This window comes from Macaca fascicularis, chromosome 12 (genome assembly GCF_037993035.2).
Source record: "Macaca fascicularis isolate 582-1 chromosome 12, T2T-MFA8v1.1".
NCBI classification, from domain to species: Eukaryota; Metazoa; Chordata; class Mammalia; order Primates; family Cercopithecidae; genus Macaca; species Macaca fascicularis.
The window spans coordinates 65,932,357-65,948,696 of NC_088386.1; the positions used below are offsets into that span (position 1 = coordinate 65,932,357).

At 41.1% G+C, this 16,340-nt stretch overlaps 1 protein-coding gene across 1 annotated transcript in view; it reads left to right on the top strand.

The window, feature by feature from the left end:
* MYO3B (myosin IIIB) overlaps positions 1-16,340 on the top strand; it is a 491,510-nt gene that overhangs the window by 192,433 nt on the left and 282,737 nt on the right. Inside the window, exon 9 of the mRNA XM_045367230.3 lies at positions 11,836-11,991. Within this exon, the coding sequence (XP_045223165.2) occupies positions 11,836-11,991 (156 nt within the window). The remainder of the gene's footprint in view (positions 1-11,835; positions 11,992-16,340) is intronic.

Genomic DNA, 16,340 nt, shown 5'->3' on the forward strand with positions numbered 1-16,340 from the left:
ACAAAAGTAGCCAGGCATGGTGGAGAGCACCTGTAATCCCAGCTGCTTTAGAGGCTGAGGCAGGAGAATCACTTGAACCCGGGAGGTGGAGGTTGCAGTGAGCTGAGATCGTACCATTGCACTCCAGCCTGGGCAACGAGAGCGAAATTCCTTCTCAAAAAAAAAAACAAAAACATAGAAACAACCTAAGTGTCTATCAACTGATAGATGGATCAACAAAATGTGGTATATCCATATAACGAAACATTATCTAACAATAAAATGAATGAAATATTAATATATGCTATGATATGAATGAACCTTGAAAACATGTGAAATGAAAGGAGCTAGTCACAAAAGACCATACATATTACGTGAAGTGTCCAGATTAGACAAATCTATAGAGACAGCAAGTAGATTAGTGGTTGCCTGGGACTGAGGAGGTTGAGGGAATATAGGGCATGAATGCTAATGGATACAGAGTTTCTTTTTTGGGGTGATGAAAATGTTCTAAAATTGATTGTGGTAATGGTTGCACAACTGTGTGAATATACTACAAATCATGGAACTGTACATTTTTAATGGATGAATTATATAGTATGTGAATTATATCTTATTAAAGCTATTATAAGAATTATTAGCAATAATCAGTTGTAAATTTTATTGAGTAGTTTTTGCTGATTTTCTTACATTTAAAATTTTTACTTAATGCCAGCTATGCACATTAGAGTTGCACCCACTCATTTTCGCAGAATCTACAGGCTTGTTTGGCATTGTGGGTCTCCAAGAATAGGGGTGGCCTTCTCCATAGTATGCAAATTCCCTCTATATTGCTTAATTTATACATTTGAGCTACTGGGCAAAGGCAGTAGTTATTCAGGAGCAAGTTCTAAGCCTGTGCGCATAAAAGCTGTCAGTTCTATTTTCACTTCTCCTTGTCTTTGCATACCCTATCTCCTCTGCCCTTGTCATCTTATTCCACCTGGTAATGAAAATAAATGAGCAAGAGTGGTCAGAAAAGTAAAAGAATAACTCAGAGATGTAGCATCACTACAGGCAATGAAACAGAATGTTTCAAGAAACCAGGGTAATAGTGGTCATTAGTGACCTCTTGAACAGAGAGGTTGAATACAATGAGAATTAAAAAGTGAACACAGAATCGGCAACTTAATGGCCTTTAGGGTCCTTTGAGAGAGGTTTTAGTTGGGTAGTGAAGATAAGAGATTTTTATGTTCACAGAGATTTAGCTACAGGCCCATCTATTAAATTTAAGTTTACCTAAGATTCCGTTGGTAACCTCTTCTCTTTTCTTTCAACACTCTTGACTTGTCTTCAAGTTCCAGGGCTCCAGTCATCATCTTTCCCTTTCCACTTCATTACTTCAGACTGTATTCTTCCTAAATGAAATCACTCCCTACCTCTAATCTACTCTCTAATGTGGTGCCAGTTTATTTTCTAAAGCAAATATCTAATTGTGTTATATCCTTGTTCATGAACCTTAGTTTAATGTGGCTGAGAAAGCCCAAACTTACCAGCAAGACCTTCTAGGTTCTGAAAAGATGTTCCAGACAGACTCTCACCCCCATCTCTATTATAACTGCATTGTTCTGTTCTACTCATATCCCTAGATGAGCCTTGCATTTTATACCAATGAACTTCCTCAAAAGGCTACTGTACCCTCCACTTGGAATGCCTCTTCCCTGCATTTCCTGTCAATACCCCTTTTGTTCTTTAAGACCCAAGGATCATCTCTCATGTGAAACTCTTGCTCCTAGTTAGAATTATTTACTTCGTCTGAGCTATTCTGGTGCTTATACTTTTCAGCCTTAAATTATTATTATTTATGTCCATGTCTATTCTACTACTTCTTTCTAAATCCCATGAAAGCAAATGTCTCATTCCGGGCATTGTTTTCCCCAAGCATTTGCTGTAGCACCATTCACAGTAAATACCTAGTAAGTTTTTGAATGAATCAATGAAATCAATCTCATCTGATTCTCTAAATCTTTCATACATGTAAGTGTGGTATTACCCCAGAAGCTGATAAGTTTCTTGTGGATGAATATAATGTCTTTTGTTTGATTTGCACTCTCTTAGCCCCAACCCCAGTCCTGGTATAGTCCTGAGCATGTAATGATCATGCACTGTGGAACGGATTGTTCATTTCTGTTAGAGGATGGCTGGGTACTATCTATTCTTTCTTCTTGTAGGGAGAAGAATGCATACAAATGAGAACTGTGGATTTAATTCAGGGAAGGGTGGCAAGTAGGATCACGGGAAGAAATACAATTCATGTGTCCCTAGGCATTTAAGCCTGGACTAAGAAGCAGACCATGACTGTTTGTCAAAATGGAAATTGATTTTCGAATCAAAGAAATGAGCCAGACATTAAAAAAATTACCCAAAGGCATGAACTTGAAAATGCCAAAGTTCTTTGCTTTTGCTGAATTGCCAGACCCCAGAAATTCCCTTCCACTCAGAACTTTGAAAGTTCTGATCAGGACATCTGCTATCAAACAGAAATTTGTCCTCAGTGGTAGGAATCACACTGAGAGAAAGTAGCTAACTAATGAGCACAGTATTATTCAAATCTAACTCAAGGAGCCATTGCATGTTAACATTTCCTTGTTGCTGTGGTTTGAATGTGTCTCCTCCAAAATTCAGGTGTTGCCTTTGTGATAGTATTAAGAGGTGGGTTCTTTAAGAGGTCGTTAGGTCATGAGAGCCTCTCCATGGTAAATGAGATTAAGGATTGATAAACAGGCTTGAAGGGGAGGCAGTTAGTATCTTCTTGCCTTTTGGCCTTCCACCCTGTGAAAACACAGCATTCCTCCCCTCTGAAGGAGCCATCTTGGAAGTAGAGAGCAGCCCTCACCAGACAACTGAACCTGCTGGAGGCTTGATTTTGGAATTCTCAGCCATCAGAACTGTGAGAAACTACGTATCTATTCTTTATGAATTACCCAGTCTTAGGTCATCTGACAGAGCAGTGCAAAATGGAGTAAGACACTTACATAGCACGCATACTGCTAATTATCAATAGGTGTACCACAGCTGTCTTCCTCCAGTGGACTGACTTACTGTATACCCAGCAACTAGTACAGCGTCTGGCCCAGGGAGCTGGCATTTATCAAGTGTTCACTGTGTACCAAACACTACACATGAATTATCTCATTTATTCCCCACAATAACCTTTCTGACCATTTTAGGTGTGATCTCCCAGGGACCACACCTTTTCCAGCTCTTTGAACTAAAGGGTGGCATTTGAACACAGACTAACAATCTGATAAGTTAGTTGCTAGGGCTGTGCAATGAAGTAATGGCTCATGTTTATCTGTTCCCTGACTGTGTCACATGGGTGGAGTTGCCTGGAGAAATATCTGGTTAATTGCAAGGTGCTTTTTATAAAGACTCAACCAAATAAAAAGAAAGCCAGGAGGAGGGAGAAGGTGATGACTCGGGGCCACCAGTTAACAATCCTAAAGACTGCCTTCGTTCTCAGACACAAAATTGACATCTTCTTGGCTGCCACCATGTCCAGCAGAGGGCTTCCTCATCCCCATTCTTTGTCAAATGCCGTATGACAGTTTGAAAGTGTCGCTTAAACACAAGAAGGAGGTGCCAATAACAAGAATAAAACAGCCACCTCAGTCAGTGTGCCTTCAGTGACTTTTTCTTGGAGAAACCTCTCTTTACCTTGAACCTGTGCCCTATCTTGACCTGCTGCTTGGCTCTGGCCTGGTTCACTTGGCCCTTCTAACTTCATCTCATTTGTTTAGCACTTTTACATCTCTCTCCTTTTCCTCCTGCCAGACTGATTCTGCCTGTTGTCTATAGTATAGTCTCCTTTCCTCTGTTCCTCCTCACGGTGGCTCTCCACTTGTCCCCAGACAAGCAGGGCCTGAGGATATAGAATTTTTGTTGCCACATCTCCTTCCCTAAGAACATAGTCAGTTAGTCTGGGCTTTTCTAACTATTTCATATTGACCAAGGGATTAGAGATAGAGGGTAAAGAGGTTCCTGGTTGACAGGTTTCACTCAGGCTGCAACCCTGGGGCATCACAGGGTTACACATTGCAGCTCTCTGCCTTAGTGGGGGTCTCTGATCCTGGGCCTTGTTTTTGCATAGGGACTCTCTCCAGCCACACTGGTGCATACTTCTTAACTCTAGAGGTAGATTCTGTCCCATTTGCTCAGAGATTTGATATTTTGACTTCAAACCACCCTATATGTTTTCTTTCGTCACCTTCTTTACTTTCTTTTAATGTTCTCTGGGTGAGAAAAGTAGATGTTCTTTATCCCCAAGTTTCCTGCCCAGTCTCAGGCTTCAGGAAATGCAGCATTCTTTCCTTTCCATTTCCATCCTATATTCACTTGAGCTCACTCTGGGCCATTGGTGCTGACAGCTTTGTCTAAAGATCAGGCTGACTTGCTTATCTTTCAAACCTTGCCCCAGGATCTCTGGCAAGATGGCAGCTGCCCTGTTGTCCAGTAGCCCTGTGGTCTCTTGTTTTTTACACAGACTCTGTTCCCATTACTCATTTCAAAGGGAGACTCAGCTTCCTGTTCTAAAACTCTCCATCCCACATTCTCGGGGCTTTTTGTTTTTTAGCAAATACTGACTGTTCTCCTCTGATTGATAACCATAGACCTGCGTAACTGAGTAATGCACTCCCAGTTCTCATTTACCTGTTTCAAGGGAGGACCCCACTTCCCCACCCCAAGTGTGAAGTTAGCATGCAATTTCAGTTCTCACCAGTGAAACTTTAAAATAGCATCAAATGTGATATTCAGACTTCAGGAAAGACTTCAGGAAAACTGAAATGCAGTTAAATATTCCAGCAAACAGGGGGGTGATGTTTCACAGAAATACCATGCACAACATCAGGTTTCTGAATCTGCCTTCTTTTGAGGCATTAGTCATTTTGGGAAAATGTCTGTTTGTCATAGTCTTGTCTTGCAGAATGGAAATTTTCTTCTGACACAGAGTACTGTGGGCTCTGATATTTAACCTATAATTAGTGTATCCTCTGGAGGATTTTCTCCCCTTGATGTAGAGGCCTCTTTGTCGGTCAGCCTTCTGTTTGACGATGATAGCAACCACAGGGCAGCACAGTGAATCACAGGGCAGGGAAACGCTTGCTCAGATCCAAAATGTTTAGATCTTCTGTAGCAACGGGAACACGTAACAATTCAAGAAGCAGGCCTACAAAAAAATAGCAGGCAGTATAAAAGACAGAATATTTATAAAGAAATGAGAAGAGACATAAATCCTGAGTTTTGATCTAGTTTTGCCCCAGTGTATGGAATAAAATTGCTCACCCTCATGCTTTTCTTACCCAGTTCACTAGTATTTTTAGTTTTTGCCTTTTCAGCTGCTCTCTATCAAGTGTTTTATTCATTGGCAAACAACAGTCAGAGGCTCTTGACAAATAGCTCCCCCTTGCAGGCACCGGGTTTTTGGTTACGAAATGGCAGTTTACAGGCACAGAGTAGCTGTGTTCCCAGACAGCACTATTGTCTGGGAACGGAAAGTGCACAGACACCACCAACTCGAGAGCCCGACCTTGCTTCTTGCTAAGAAATGTCTCCTTTTTGCCTGTTTTTGGCAGAAGCCAGACTGGGAGATTGCTGCAAATGGCTGCAACAACCTGTGTTTAATGTGGTGACACTAATATATTCTGAGAATTAATCTTCAGCCAAGAAAGCATGATGGAAGGTACTAGAATTTCAAATTAGGTAGTGGATTGATTTCCTTCAAGGCTGAAATTTGCTTCCTTTATCTTCTGGTGGACTTTTCTATCATATTCAAACCACCCACCATAGCCTTATTTCAGAGTCTCTTGTATATATCTCATGGTATAAATAAATTGTTATTCTGTTGTTTTGTCTTTTAGCACAGAGAAAGCATATCTAAATCCAAATTTAAAGAAAAGATTAAAAAAATCCAGGAATGAATGAAAGAAAGAATTACTTATGATTTGGGGGAAAAGTAGTTTATCTCAATCTAGTCCTTGCTACTTTTTTTCTAGAATTAAGGACTCTGGAAAGAACTGAGCTCAGGAAAATGTCTCCCCAGGTTGAAACACTGTCTTTTGCAGAAACAATAGCCCACCAGAGTGTCTCAGATGTGGCAATAATTAAGGGTTCTTCCAGTCTCCCCTCAGTCCACTGAGTTGAGGACTCTGGTGTCCATTCGAAAATCATGCGACTAATTGCTTACAACAGAACTTCCAAGGATATCATTTGTGGGGCCCAAATAAAAGACAAAGCTCTCTGTGGCTGAGTAAGTTTGGAAACGTGGGTTCGAACAGAATTAAACTTTTTTTTACCCCAGCTCTTGTAAGAACCTTTAATAGGCTTGTGTGCATTATGAAACTCCAAACTTACTTGGTTTAGAGAATCACCAAAGTTTTCCAACCTCTTTTGACTAGGAAACTAGTTTCTTTTTTTGATGGACTGCTTTGTGTGTCTAGTGCTTCCCCTAATTCACCTCACATTGGCTGGCCCCCAATCCCATACAGAGTTTAACATTGTGTGCATCCTTTTGTAAAAACTGTTCAGTCTCTGGCTGGGGGAAGACTGTCTTCATTTGGAATTTGCAATTCCTGGTTTAATGAGCAATGCCTGAAATGAATAAGTATATTAAAACTCCTTAATTTTACTTGTTTGTTCTCCAAATCACGTTAAAGGATCCTCTCTTGCTTTATAAAAGGACATGGAGGCTATCAGGAGTTTTAGGAATCCCAGCTGTCAGTTTCATTTTCATCCACTAAATCTCTGCTGACCAGGGATAGAAATGACAAGCTGACAAACTTAAACAGTAAGCATTTTGGTCAACAAACTACAAAGTCTTAAGCAATCACAATTATACCCTAGTTAAAGCTGGTGAAGGGACTAAAGGCAATAATTGTTCTTAGACATTCAAAGGAAGCAGCTTAGGCGGTGAAGGTCAGTGTTCTGGTAGCCTCCTGACTTACTGGCTTTGCAGCTTGCCTAGTCTTGCTTCTTGCATTGCCGATCTGTCCGCAGTATGACTTCTGCCTTTGCTCCCCCAGTTTAGTTCAATTTCGTTCTAAAACTTCTCCCAAGACTTACCTAGCTCAGTTTGCACCAGCTCCAGGAAGTCTTCCCTGACTACAGTTCTTCCCTCTGGCCCCGAAGTATTGTTTTGTACATTGTACCTTTGCCATTTTTAACAACACGGAGCAGAGCAGGAAGGGTCCTCCTGTAGGAGTTGAGGAATTGACCTCATCACTGTCAGGACTTGATCCCGTTTCCTTACCTCTTAAAAGAGGGGCTAGAATCAAAAAATCTCAGTCTCTGAAGCCCTATGCTTTTGTGCTATTATTTCTTACCCTAAAGATACAAGCAAACATATGGCTTTTGCTGTTCCATGTGTTTCTCTTGTCCTTCCACCTTTCCAATTAGATTGTAGATCCTTGAGGAAAAGGGTCATAGTTTTTAATTAATTTATGTATTTCGGCTAATTCTGGTGCTGTGTAATAAACATTTGCTGAGTAAATGATCTGATGCTATGCCCTGATATCTAGTAATGCAGGACTTTCTATCTGTTCTTAAGGAATAACTTTCCTCTATTTATCTGTAAAATAATAATTCCATTTCAGACTGGCTCTTTGCTCCCCATGAGAAAAAAATATATAGAGGAGTATTTTAGAATAAAGCTATACCTTCAAGTTCTTTATGCCCTTTCCCTAAAAATCCTCCAATGCAATTGGAGAGTCACCACTCTGCTTAGCATTCTTCCTCTTTACACTCAGGTTCAGTTTTGCTGATCCTGTGGCATGATGGTGTATGGGAGACACACCCGATAGCAATAATTTAACTTAAGAATATCCTGAGGATGACCCTGTATGGCAGTTGCACCTGAGTGTGTTTGGAGTTCAGAGCATACCCAACCCAGAGATCAATTCCTTGTCTGTGAGGAACATCTGAGCTCTGGGCCCTTCCTGTGGGACATCATCATACAAGGGAGTGAGGCTCTTTGTTTCGGGTTAAATGAAGGTTGCCAGGTGGAGGTTGTTAGGAGGAGGGAGTGAAGGGAAAATGCTATATAAACTGCATGCTTTTTGCATGCAGTGGTGGTTCTTCTGTCAACACACGGCTACTGCATCATCCCTGTATATCCTCCTAATAAAACCCAATGTCTCACTCATTAGTTTTGGGTCTCTCCTTCAGCCTCTTGAACCTGGTGCCATCCCTACTGAAGTTAATAGGGGTTTATCATGACAGACATTCAACCCACTTCAGTCTTTCTTACTTGGATGGAGAACTAACAAAGCCTTTTTTTTTTTTTTTTTTTTTTTTTTGGTGACAGGGTCTCACTCTGTTGCCAGGCTGGAGTGTAGTGGTGTGATCAGAGCTCACTGCAATCTCAAACTCCTGGGCTCAAGTGATCCTCCTGCCTCAGCCTCCTGAGTAGCTGGGACTACAGGTGTGCTCCGCTAATTTTTAAGTTCTTTTTAGTAGAGATGAGGTCTCACTATGTTGCTCTGGCTTGTCTTGAACTCCTGGGCTCAAGGAATCCTCCTACCTTGGGTTCCCAAAGTGTTGGGATTATGAGCATGAGCTACCATGCCTGGCCAACAGATCCTCTTGATCATTGCTTCCAGAAAGTAGAATGCTTACTATCTTCATTTTTTGCATCTTCAAGCAATAACAGATGTACTTGCTAGTTTCTTTGTCTAATTCTCTGACTTCATTGTTCACTCATTTCTTTTTTTTTTTTTTTTTTTGAGACGGAGTCTCGCTCTTTCGCCCAGGCTGGAGTGCAGTGGCCAGATCTCAGCTCACTGCAAGCTCCGCCTCCTGGGTTCATGCCATTCTCCTGCCTCAGCCTCCCGAGTAGCTGGGACTACAGGCGCCCGCCACCTCGCCCGGCTAATTTTTTGTATTTTTTAGTAGAGACAGGGTTTCACCGTGTTAGCCAGGATGGTCTCAATCTCCTGACCTCATGATCTGCCCGTCTCGGCCTCCCAAAGTGCTGGGATTACAGGTCACTCATTTCTTTTATTCCTCCATAATCTAGAGAGGGACCCTCTCCAACATATCAAATGATCTTGTGATCTTGTTGGAAGCCTTGCTTCTCCAGTGGATGCTAACATTGTGAAACAAGCTATACCACCTTTAATGGCATCCCTAGACGCCAGTGGAGACATATTTTCATAAGGCTGGATGGAGTATGGGTTTCCCAGTCTTTCTCAATCCCTGTTCAAGGAGCTTTACTCACTGAAGCACCCAAAGGACCTTGTTTTCAGGCCTCACCTGGAACACTGCCCTGAGGTACTTATCTTAAGGAGGAAGGTAGAGGCAGCTCCAGCTCACTTTCCCCTTCACATGCTATGAATTTTTTATTAATTTCCTCCTCCCACCTTCAGCCTCTGCCCCTGTGTTTACTAATTTGAAGTGTTGCCACCAGTCAATGGGCTATTGAGGGACCCCTGGTCCTTTTGTTCATTCTTTCTTTTCTTTTCTTTTCTTTTTTTTTTTTTTCCTGAGACGGAGTCTCGCTCTGTCGCCCAGGCTGGAGTGCAGTGGCCGGATCTCAGCTCACTGCAAGCTCTGCCTCCCAGGTTTACGCCATTCTCCTGCCTCAGCCTCCCGAGTAGCTGGGACTACAGGCGCCCAGCTAGTTTTTTTTTTTTTTATATCTTTTAGTAGAGATGGGGTTTCACCATGTTAGCCAGGATGGTCTCGATCTCCTGACCTCGTGATCCACCCGTCTCAGCCTCCCAAAGTGCTGGGATTATAGGCTTGAGCCACCGCGCCCGGCCTCATTCTTTCTTTTCAACAAGCATTTCCTAGTAGTCAGATGATGCTTCAACAATTAACACAGGAAGAAAGAAAAAAAAAAATGTGGGGGATGGGTGGTGGGGTGAATATTATGTGAGGAAATAGGAAATTTTTCTTCCCAGTATGTTTGGGAAATACTTCAATACTGTATGCCTATTTGGTGATGAGAAACAGACATGATGTGACTTATTAAAAAATCACTGAGCAGGCTTAGCTTCAGATCCAGCAGTTCCCGGACTCCCGTCCTACCTGTCCCCTCTGAGGTTCCTGGGGGTGTGCAAAACTACCAGGTGCATCTTCAGTAGGAACTCTCAGAGGACATAGGGGCTAAGTTTACCTTAGGAGTTTTTATACACTATTCCTAATGCTAGGAGGACTGGGCCATGCACCTATGTTACTGACAGTATAACTACCTCTCGGATTTCCTCTTTTTTCAGGAAACATGGTTATTAGCATTTTTGCATAATATCAAAGCATATTAACTTTGATAGTTACATATAGAGATGAATATACAAGGAATCAAGGGAAGATTGCTGATGTAAAGACATGAACATAGTCTTTTTAAAGCATATGCACTGATTTTTGATTTTTTACAGAAAAATAATAGATTATACCAAAGGCCCTGAACCTATAAAAGTCAAATGATGTATTTCTTCCCATGGCAAGGCAGAGGTGGTATTTATAGTCCTGCAAGCAGCCGAATGGAGATAATTTAGGTTCTGTTGGCTTTTCTGGCCGAAAGCTCCAGTTCCAATAGATAGGGAATCCCCTGAATCAATTCTAAAACAGACTGGGAAATTTACCGAACATCTTTTCAGGACTAGAAGGTAAGGGATATGAAAGTGTTTTGAACTGAAAACTGCAAAGGCTAAAGCTTTTTTTGTAAATTTAACTGTTGTGGATTGTTTCAAGAACTCCGCTTAAATGTTCTAAAAAGATGTTCAAGGTGAGGCTGAACTTTTTTACCATTTGTCAGTGAATTTCATTAAAAATATGTTGTATGTTAGATGTTGCTGGCATGCCACTATTGAGTAAACTAAAGACGTTTATTTCATGGAGTGGGCAGAATGGCATCCATTTATCCTAAGCCTCCAATGTGGGCTAAAGACTGATAGCTTAAAAGGGTGGATGTTAAAATTTCTTCCTCTCTCCAAGGGCAGCTATGCAGAATAGAAATGTGATGGCAACTGGAGGGGTATTCGTCAGATTCAATTTCACTAGAAATTTCCCTGTGTCAAAATCATCTTGAATAACACAGAAGGTGCAGCAAAATGTACTAAATCATTGTTTGCTTTGAAAAGGATTTTGAATCTAAAACAGAAAGTAGTTATGCCGGTATGATTTTAACCAATTAACCACAGAAGAGTTTAAATGCAACCCAATTTTTACCATTTTGAATGGACTTTTTGTTCCCTGTTTGTATAATTCTATCCCAATTCATCTGAATTGTACTGTAGTCACTTCCTGTTCTGTGGTGCTTCTGGTTCTTCAGAAGACATTAGAAATCAAGCGCCAAACTTTATGTGAAGGTTTCTTTATGATTAGTTTCTCTCCTTTTAACTCCTAAATGCCTTTTCCCTACCATTAAACAAGCGACATTTCATCTATTAGGATTTAATTGAGGTGGTAGTATTTAATTCTACATATTTCTAAAAGAAAGTGTATATATATATATATACACACACACACAAATCAACTTGACTCCACTGAAAATATTCTTCTGTAATGAAAATGCAGGTAGAAAATTGTCTGAGCAGTCTATATTTTCAGTGTTTTGAGTACTTCAAATTGATGGTAAAAAATTGTGTTTTCAACTTTGCTTAAAACAAACTAAGACAGATTTCTGATGTTTTAATTAATTCAACTAATAGAGAATTACTATTTTTTCTATTTTCCAGTACATATTAATAAAGGAGCTGTGTATCATTAACCAATGATCAGGTTTTATAAATGAGCTTTTACCTTCTCTCTCTCCCCCATATTCATAGGTGAACAGGGTGTCTAAGATTGTACTTTGGATTGTTTGTTGGTTTTTGCAAACAGGTGTCTTATTAAGGATTTTGAAAGGCGACCTTCCGTCACACATCTCCTTGACCACCCATTTATTAAAGGAGTACATGGAAAGGTTTTGTTTCTGCAAAACCAACTGGCCAAGGTTCTCCAAGACCAGAAGCATCTAAATCCTGTTACCAAAACCAGGTACTGTACTCTCTTTCTTCTTTCTCCCTGTGGTTGTTTATAAAAATGTCATGTCATGTGTTTTGACTTGCCCAGCATTATTACTGGTAATTATCACATCCCTGCATTTTTAAGAGTTTTATTTACATGCCATTAAGTACTCCATGCCCAGTGGATGAGAGCAGGAGAGCTTCAGAAACAAACTGCCCATTTGTGCTCTTATGGCCAATTTCTCTCAAGTGGCTGAAATCTTACTCTGCCCTGGTGTTCAGTTAGCTCTAGTTAAAAAATCAACAAATATATATATATTTACATTTAACAGAAATTTGGATTTTTTTTTTTTTTTTTTTTTTTTAACCAATAAGGGTAACTGTGGGAAAGCAACCATGGCTGACATTGTGTGAAACATCTTTACTTGGCTGTGGTAGACTGAAGAGCAGTCATGTAGGCTGTAAAGTGAGTTTTGGAAAGATTCTGAGCTAAACACTGGAGGCTGTTTCTCTGATGTGCTCTGAGACCATTTTCTCTTTAGTTCCAAACTCCTTAGGGTCGATTTAGTATTTTTAAGTAAGATTTTTCAGGTATTGTTTATTCTATCTAAAGCAGCCGTGATTCCTACCCTACCTCATCCTCCTTTTTTTTTTTTTTTTTAGAAGGTAGATTTTTATAAAAATGTTTATTTTCAGGGGCAAGTGCTTTAAACAGTATTTCTTGGTGAATCGCTAAGAAGTAGATCTTTGATTTCTGTCCAGAGGGTGGCAGAATTTCTCTTTAAAAAAATTAAATGCAAATAAACCTGCTTCCTAGGCTCAGCAATTATTTGGTTTTATGAAACCATCCAGGATGTAGATAAGCTCCAGTCCATTATTATTAAAAGAACATTTGAAGTACTAGAGGTGAAGAAAATAAAATATCATAAGTTGCAAGTTCCGGAAATACTCACGTATTCTGCAGAAAGCTGTTTAGTAATCAAAAAGCCAAACACTGGCCTCAGAACTCTTGGAGCTGGAGGCGGAGTTTCAAGGTGACTATATTTTGCTGATTTTTCTTCCCTTTTGGATAGCTCAGAGTGCATTTTTTTTCCTACTTGTTTCCTTTTTCCACTGCCATTTCTGTTTCTATGGCCTCCCTACAGAGTAGAGAAATGCAGAGAAATTCTTGTGACTTGGGGTCTGTTTGAAGCAGTAGGAACTTGTGTTTAAACCCCAGGGAGCTGAAATCTCTTGTTTTGTTCCTTTACAGCAGCCACCACCCCTACCAGCCACCTACACACACACACACACACACACACACACACACACACACACACACACACAGCACCACCACCACCAAAAATGAAGACGAAGTAAAAGAAAATACAAACTAAGCAAAAAACAAACCCAACATTTAAAGGGTATGAGTCAAATCCAACATCTCCTCCTTGTCTCCCTGTTCTGGGATTTGCCACGGAATGATTTCTAAGACTTCATTTGCCAAATTATCTGGATTTTCACATTTGCCTGACTTTCCCTGTCTAGATCTATGCTCTCTCTCTCTTTTATTCTTTTTGAAGAAAAAAGGTGCGGTGGCTCATGCCTGTCATCCCAGCACTTTGGGAGGCTGAGGTGGGCAAATCATGAGGTCAGGAATTTGAGATCAGCCTGACCAACATGATGAAACCCTGTCTCTACTAAAAATACAAAAAATTATCTGGGCATAGTGGTGGGGGCCTGTAATCCCAGCTACTCGGGAGGCTGAGGCAGGAGAATAATCACTTGAACCCGGGAGGAAGAGCTTGCAGTGAGCTGGATCACGCCACTGCACTCCAGCCTGGGCGACAGAGTGAGACTCTGTCTCAAAAAAAAAAACAAACAAACCAAAATCTTTCTCCTTTTACCATAGAAAATTGTAACACCAGCCTCTCTCATCCCCTTTCTCTAATTTCTCTTTATCTTTGTTAACTCCTTTGATGTCAGAAGCCTTATGTAGTGGCAAAGGCTTCTCACAGGGTCTTTGTAATCTCGAGTTTCACTCAGTGGTTTGTGTTTCTTTGAACTATCATTAAAAAAAAATACAACCTCACAAATAGGTATCAACACTTTAAACAATCACTTCCTTAGGATGTAGGAAAATTAATTCCAAAGGAAACACAGTGTACGTAATTGACACTTAACCTGTCACCTCTCTTGTACTATTACTTCCTCTTGCAACTGGCAAAGAGCTGGCTACGTAGATGTTTTTCAGCCCACCAGGAAAAACCCTCAAATACCATTCCATGCTGATAAATCAATATATTTAAAGCTGTGATTTTTCAAGTTAAAGCAGACAAAACAAAACAAAACAAAAAAAAAAAAAACCACACACACACACACACACACAGAAAAATTGAGGTGAGTGTATAGATGATTGAGGCCAAATTACCCACTCATCATTTTTCTACACAGTTATGGCCACCGGGCAGGCAGTGCAATGTGGTGGTTAAAACCACTGGCTTGGCAGGGTGTGGTGGCTCACACCTGTAATCCCAGCACTTTGGGAGGCTGAGGTAGGAGGATCACTTGAACCTAGGAGTTTGAGACCAGGCTGGTCACTGTAGCAAGACCTCATCTCTACTAAAAAGTTAAATAAATAATAAAAAGTAAAAGAAAAATTAGCCATGCATGGTGGCACATGCCCGTAGTCCCAGGAGGCTGACGTGGGAGGATCACTTGAGCCCAGGAGTGTGAAGGTGTAGCAAACTGTGATTGCACCACTGCACTCCACACTGGACAACAGATAAAGACCTGTCTGAAAGAAAGGAAAGGAAAGGAAAGGAGAAAGGGGAAAGAGGAAAGGGGGAAGGGGGGAGGGGAAAGGGAAAGGGGAAAGGGGGGAGGGAAGGAAGGGAGGAAGGGAGGGAGGAAGGGAGGAAGGGAGGAAGGGAGGGAGGGAACCTATTGCTCTGCCAGGTTTGGGTCTCAGGCCAGCCACTAACTGGATATGTTTTTAATCTTTCTCTTCCAAAGTTTCTTCTATAAAATGGGGATTATTTTGAGGGTTAAGTGAGTCAATACATGTAAAATGCTTAGAATAGGGCACCTTCCATAAATGTTAGTAGTAGAAGTAGTGTACAAGGCCTATTTAATTCTGAGTCTTTCATTTCTTTTTAACACTAACTACCTCTTGCTCATAATCTGTGCAAATTCATGTTTTTACTTACTGTAAAAGATCATGAAAATAAATAGTACTGAGGTGCTGAATGTTAAAAATATCCCATTTTATCTCTTATTCAATATCTAATTTAATCATTCAAGAGGCATTTATACCTGTGTATGTGTCAGGCCCTGTGCTGAACAGAAGGATTACAAAGGCAAATCAGATGCAGTTCCTGATAAAGAGCTAATAGTCTGGTGTGTGATAGAGACAAGAATCAGGTGAGAACAGTTCAACATGAAAAGTACCTAGATAAAGGAATGCCTGGGATACCTCCCAGAGCACCTGGGAAAGACACCTAAGTCAGTCTGGGGTTGGGATGGTGGGGGAAGATGCCCTGGAGCTTCTGGGAAGATGATCCTTGAACTGTCCTGAAGAACAAATCGAAGATAGTCAAGGAAAGGGGGTTATTTGGGGTAGAGGGGAAAGAATGAGCGATGAGCAAAGGGCAAGGCACAAGGGCTAGAGAGAGCTTGGGGAATCTGGTGAACAATTAGTTGACATGGCTGGAGCTTGGCATGGGGTAGGTGGGAGGCAGAGACAAGGTAGACAGCAGCCAGGTCATAATGGGCCTAAGGAGGTTGAATTTGTTTCTTAGGTGCTAGGGAGCTATTGATGAGTTCTAGAAAGTTGTTCTGATTGCAGTATGGAGAATGAAGCAGGGCAAGGCTGCAACTAAGGAGGCTGGTGAGCAGATCATAGTAATTACAAATGGCAGAAGATATTAAAATAATGGTATTGTCAGGACTTAGTGATGGACTGATTGAGGGAGATTAGGGAAAGAGAGAAGTGTGATGGGGCCTCCCCAGACTGGGCTGCCTCCCTGGCCTGGTTCACAATACAGTCACATAGAAATTGCAAGACACGTCTTCATAGTCTATCAAATGCAATGCTGAGTACTTCCAGATATTACACTAGGCTTCCAGCTTTCTGCCCGAAAGAGAGTTCTTCAACAGTCTAACCAGTCCTGGGCCCTCCAGCTGGAGCAACTCTTTTGGATTTGAGAGCTGATACAGAGTAATGAAATGTATAACCTACAGGGAAAACTTTCTTACTATTCCTGCAAAGGTAAGGAATATTCTGTCCACTTTAGTACTTTTCCCAGGGGAGAGAGAAGTTGGTAGTTTCAGCGGGGCTGCAGGGAAGAATGCGAGTTCTTAAAGGATTGGGGAACACTTGGACAGGTGAAGGGGAAGGAT